Below are 3,949 nucleotides of genomic sequence, written 5' to 3' on the forward strand. Positions count from 1 at the left end.
AAAAAAAAAAAAAAAAAAAGGAATTACTATTTGTTCCACCAGTTCTATCTGTATAAATCCAAATGAACTAAAAGTAGGGTCTCAAAGACATTTGTATGCCCTTGTTCACAGAGGCAGTATTCACAAAAGCTAAGAGGTGGAAGAAAGCCAAGGGTCCACTGACAGATGAATGGACAAGCAAAATACGGTTTATCTGTACGATGAACTATGCCTTAGAAAGGAAATTCTGTAAATGCTAGAACATGGATAAACCTTGTGGACATTAGCACAAGGTGAATATACTTAACATTACTGAACTGCATACTTCAAAAATGAAATGATAGTAGGTTTTGCTACTATAGTACTGGGCAATCAGCACAAACGTCTAGTAAACTATGTCTCAGACTTTAGCTTACTCATTCTAACCTTCTCTAGTTTGTTACCCCTTGGTGGAGCAGGAAGATCAGTAATCAGTATTTAGGCGTGAGGCAAGAGGCTGGCTGGTGGGTGCCAGGAAACATCTTGAGATAAAAGGTTTACAGACTCAACAACACAGCACATAAGGAGGATAGTCTGACTAGAAGGGAGAAAGAAAGTGTCAAAACCAGACCCCAGAAAATACAAGGAAGTGGAGCACAACGCTTAAAACATCAAGGACTAAAGTTGGTGATTTCAACTAACTCTCCCATGGCATCATCAAGAAATATACAATAATGAAGACTTCTCTGTTCAGGAAGATATGGTCCTTAAGAGTATAATATTAGTTTTATACAATTTCTATCAATCATGGGTAAACTTATTCTTGAAATACAAAATGTGAAGTCCAACACACTTATGTGAAAAATTTTACTCTCCAACAATTATACATCTATGTGACCATTACAAAGGGTTTCTGGAATTGTTTGGTTTATAATATTAATTTAAACAACAGTACATGTTAAAAGAACACCTGAAATTTGTGATCTTTAGATGTCTGAAAACTTAACAAAACTCACAAATATTCCAGCTAATTCTCATTAATACACTACACTCAAGAGACAGTGATCGAAGAGTTTAACAACCAATGAGCCAACCTTTACTGCCCATGAAGACATATCCATCAAAACGATCTCTGAACAGAAGGATGTCATCAGGATTCCTAAAATTAATGTATGCTCTTGAGTAGAGATGAGGATAAAGGCTGAAATACAAGATAATAAAAAAGGTTCATAAAATTGTAAGACTCCTTTATTTTTGCCCTGCCCTTCTTTTCTGGACACAGCAAATTACTTCAGAAAAAAACTTTTATACCAAATGAAATAACTGACTCTCAATTATAACAATTTGGATATTTTGTAGGAAAAAAAAGTCACAAGCCATTAACTGACGTCTTTTAATTACCTGAGAGAGACAATTTAGGTGAGTTTCTCTACAAGGTTAAAGTTTTGGTCCTCAGAAGTAGAAAACAAAGGCAGAGTTATTTGAAGATCATCGCTCAGCCTCAAGGCTGGAATTAGCCTGGTCTAGACCTAGATGTAGCAGACAAGGCTCCCATGGGACTTCTGAATTCGTGTGGCACCCTGTCTGAGGTATGCAGGAAGGCTGAGGCCAGCTCATCCATCTGCGGGGGCAGGACTCACAAAGGCAAGCAGTGGCGAGCAGCAGGCACAGTCTTTAGAAGGTGGCCTGGGAGCCACCCGAGGTTGACCGGAGTTATTCCAAAGAAAAATTTCTATGGTTACCACAAATGAAAAATCATAAATGTAAATTTAAAAATAAATATCAATCAAGTCCCTGAATTCTAGCTGATCCATTGCCTGTCGCTGTCTGCTAGTCTTGTTTTGCGGGTTCTGGAAGAGCAAGACACAGGGGTGTGGTTCCTGGGCCCTCCCTGGTGAACCCCGCCAAGACGTGCGCGTGACGTGGTTCTACAAATTGGATTGCACGCAAGACGCTCAGGACACCTAGGTACAAAAGCCGAGCGCTTCCCGCTCGGCCCGGCCCGGCCCCGGCCCGGCCCCGGCCCGGCCCGGCCCGGCCCGGCCCTCGCAGCTCTCACCTGCGATCCGCGCCGGCCACCTCGAAGTAGTCGTGCGCGGGCAGCGGGCGCAGCTGCTCCTCCAGCCGCTCCTTTGTGAGGCCAGGAGGCAGCCGCCGCAGGACCACCTGGGGTGACGCTGGCTGGTCATCCTGCCGGCCTCCGCCCGGGTGCCCTCACCGCACGCGGAAACCCTACCTCGCGCGGGTCGGCACTGTGCCCCAGGGTGCAGCCCCACTTTCTCAGCGCCCCGCCCCCAGCCGCCCTCTTCTCGCGAGACTTGCTTATTCGGGCCCCCTCCGCTCCTGCGCCCCGCCCCCACCTTGCTCAGCGCCGTCTTCTCCTCGCGAGGTTTCATGATCCCGCCCTCAGAGCTGGAAGACGAAGCTAGTAGTGTCTGAGGTTCTCGCCGCGGAGATTTCTGGCGGAACTGGACCTCCGTGGCCGATGGTTTCTCCTGCCCGCCTAGACTCTGAGCAGTAACCGCCGCTCCCAGTCCTCCGGAGGTCTCCTTCGACCGCATCCCGTACGCGCCGCCCGCGACAGAACGAAACCTCGCGATAAGCGAGGTGCTGCCCCGCCCCTTGTCCTGCCCTCCCCTGGGTAATGGACGTCCGCAGGCGCAGTGTGAGGGTGTGGGGCCTGAGACTCTGAAGTATCCGGAGGGCACTGAGAAAAATTTACATGTTTCTTTTACATACAGACAACAGTTAGAATAGTTTGTATGTCACATTCTTTCCTATTTTCTCATATTTTTCTTTATTTACTTGGCTGTGTTTTTCACTTACAGAGATAGGTAAGGCTCAACCCTTCTCTTTTCTCCGACAGCCGGAAGGGGGCGCGACCCGAATGACAGCAGTCGTATCCCCTTTACTCTCGCTCGGTCTATTTTTCATTTTATTGCTTATGCCTTTGGTGTTACATTTAGTCAGAAACCATTGCAAAATCCAAGGTCAAGTAGATTTTCATGTAGCTTTTCATCTAAAATTACAAGGTTAGGTCTTTCATCCATTTTGAATTAATGTTTGTGTATGATAATACGTAAGGGTCCAACTTAATTCCTTTGCAAATGGGTGTTTAGTTTTCCCAGCATCACTTGTTGAAAAGACTGTCCTTTCCCTCTGGTGAGGTCCTCAGAGTGGTCTGGGACAGAGTCGTAGGATCTTCCCAGCATACTGCAATGACTGTTGCCATGCCCGCCCACCATCAGCCCCAGCACTTTCCCGGGAATGCAGGAGTTGTCGAGCGAACAAGCGCTTCTCCCAAGTGCCGGAGGACTATTGCCAAGACACCTGCAGCTGTCCCACACTCACTCCAGCAAGTATCTGCCTTAGCCTCAGCAGGCTTAAAATGTGGGCCGAACCCGGAGGACTTTGCCTGTCATTACTGTGGAAGTTCTCTAGCAGGGCCACGAAGCCCACAGAACCGCATGCTTAAGGAGCAGCACAAGTCCCAAAAAACCATCACATGGGGTTCTGTTCATCTACTTGTGGTTCTTATCTTGGGTGGTATGGGCCAGTAACACCAGGGATTGACTGAAGAGTTCTGGAGACCAGCAACATGTGGAGAGCCAAAGAAGCAGCAGGAGCTGCTAGGAAGAGCTCCAGAAAGCTGCAAAGAGGGACATGAGGCTTGGCTGCTGCCAAGCATAAAGACTCCTGTGATAAGGTTGATTGGATGAATCCACCGTGTAATGGCTTGTATCTAGATGTCCCCCAAAGCCTCATGTAATCATAGGTATGGAGTTTTGAAGGGTTAGGGTTTAGGATGTGTGGATGTGGATTAAAAGGTGTGATACTGGGATTAGGTGGTGGATAATGAGAAGCCCCACCCTAGGTATGGGTGACACCAATCAATTGGTTTGTAACCTGGGTGGAATATAAAGAGAGAAAGAAGGCAGGCTTGCTACTGCATGTTGCTTTGCTGCCTTCTGCCTCCCACACCATGAATTCT

General features: G+C 47.1%; 1 protein-coding gene across 1 annotated transcript; it reads right to left on the reverse strand.

Moving 5' to 3' along the window:
• Window positions 1–403: 403 nt before the first annotated feature.
• LOC102009564 (regulator of nonsense transcripts 3A-like) lies at window positions 404–2,615 on the reverse strand. Its single transcript, XM_005415172.1, has 3 exons — window positions 2,319–2,615; window positions 2,018–2,124; window positions 404–1,159 (listed from the first exon to the last, which is right to left on the reverse strand). The coding sequence occupies exons 1-3, from the start codon at window positions 2,517–2,519 to the stop codon at window positions 1,033–1,035; spliced, it is 435 nt and encodes a 144-aa protein (XP_005415229.1). The 5' UTR covers window positions 2,520–2,615; the 3' UTR covers window positions 404–1,032.
• Window positions 2,616–3,949: the final 1,334 nt, after the last annotated feature.

The sequence above is a fragment of the Chinchilla lanigera genome, unplaced genomic scaffold (assembly GCF_000276665.1).
Source record: "Chinchilla lanigera isolate Chin_1 unplaced genomic scaffold, ChiLan1.0 scaffold00751, whole genome shotgun sequence".
NCBI classification, from domain to species: domain Eukaryota; kingdom Metazoa; phylum Chordata; class Mammalia; order Rodentia; family Chinchillidae; genus Chinchilla; species Chinchilla lanigera.

What these genes read in the sequence shown, in the direction of transcription:
- LOC102009564 (XM_005415172.1), bottom strand. Translation starts at nt 2,519, where the DNA reads ATGCGGTCGAAGGAGACCTCCGGAGGACTGGGAGCGGCGGTTACTGCT. An exon ending in AGAAGACGGCGCTGAGCAAG is followed by an intron (nt 2,125 to 2,318) that starts GTGGGGGCGGGG and finishes GCGTCACCCCAG; the next exon opens with GTGGTCCTGCGGCGGCTGCC. An exon ending in GTGGCCGGCGCGGATCGCAG is followed by an intron (nt 1,160 to 2,017) that starts GTGAGAGCTGCG and finishes CTTGTATTTCAG; the next exon opens with CCTTTATCCTCATCTCTACT.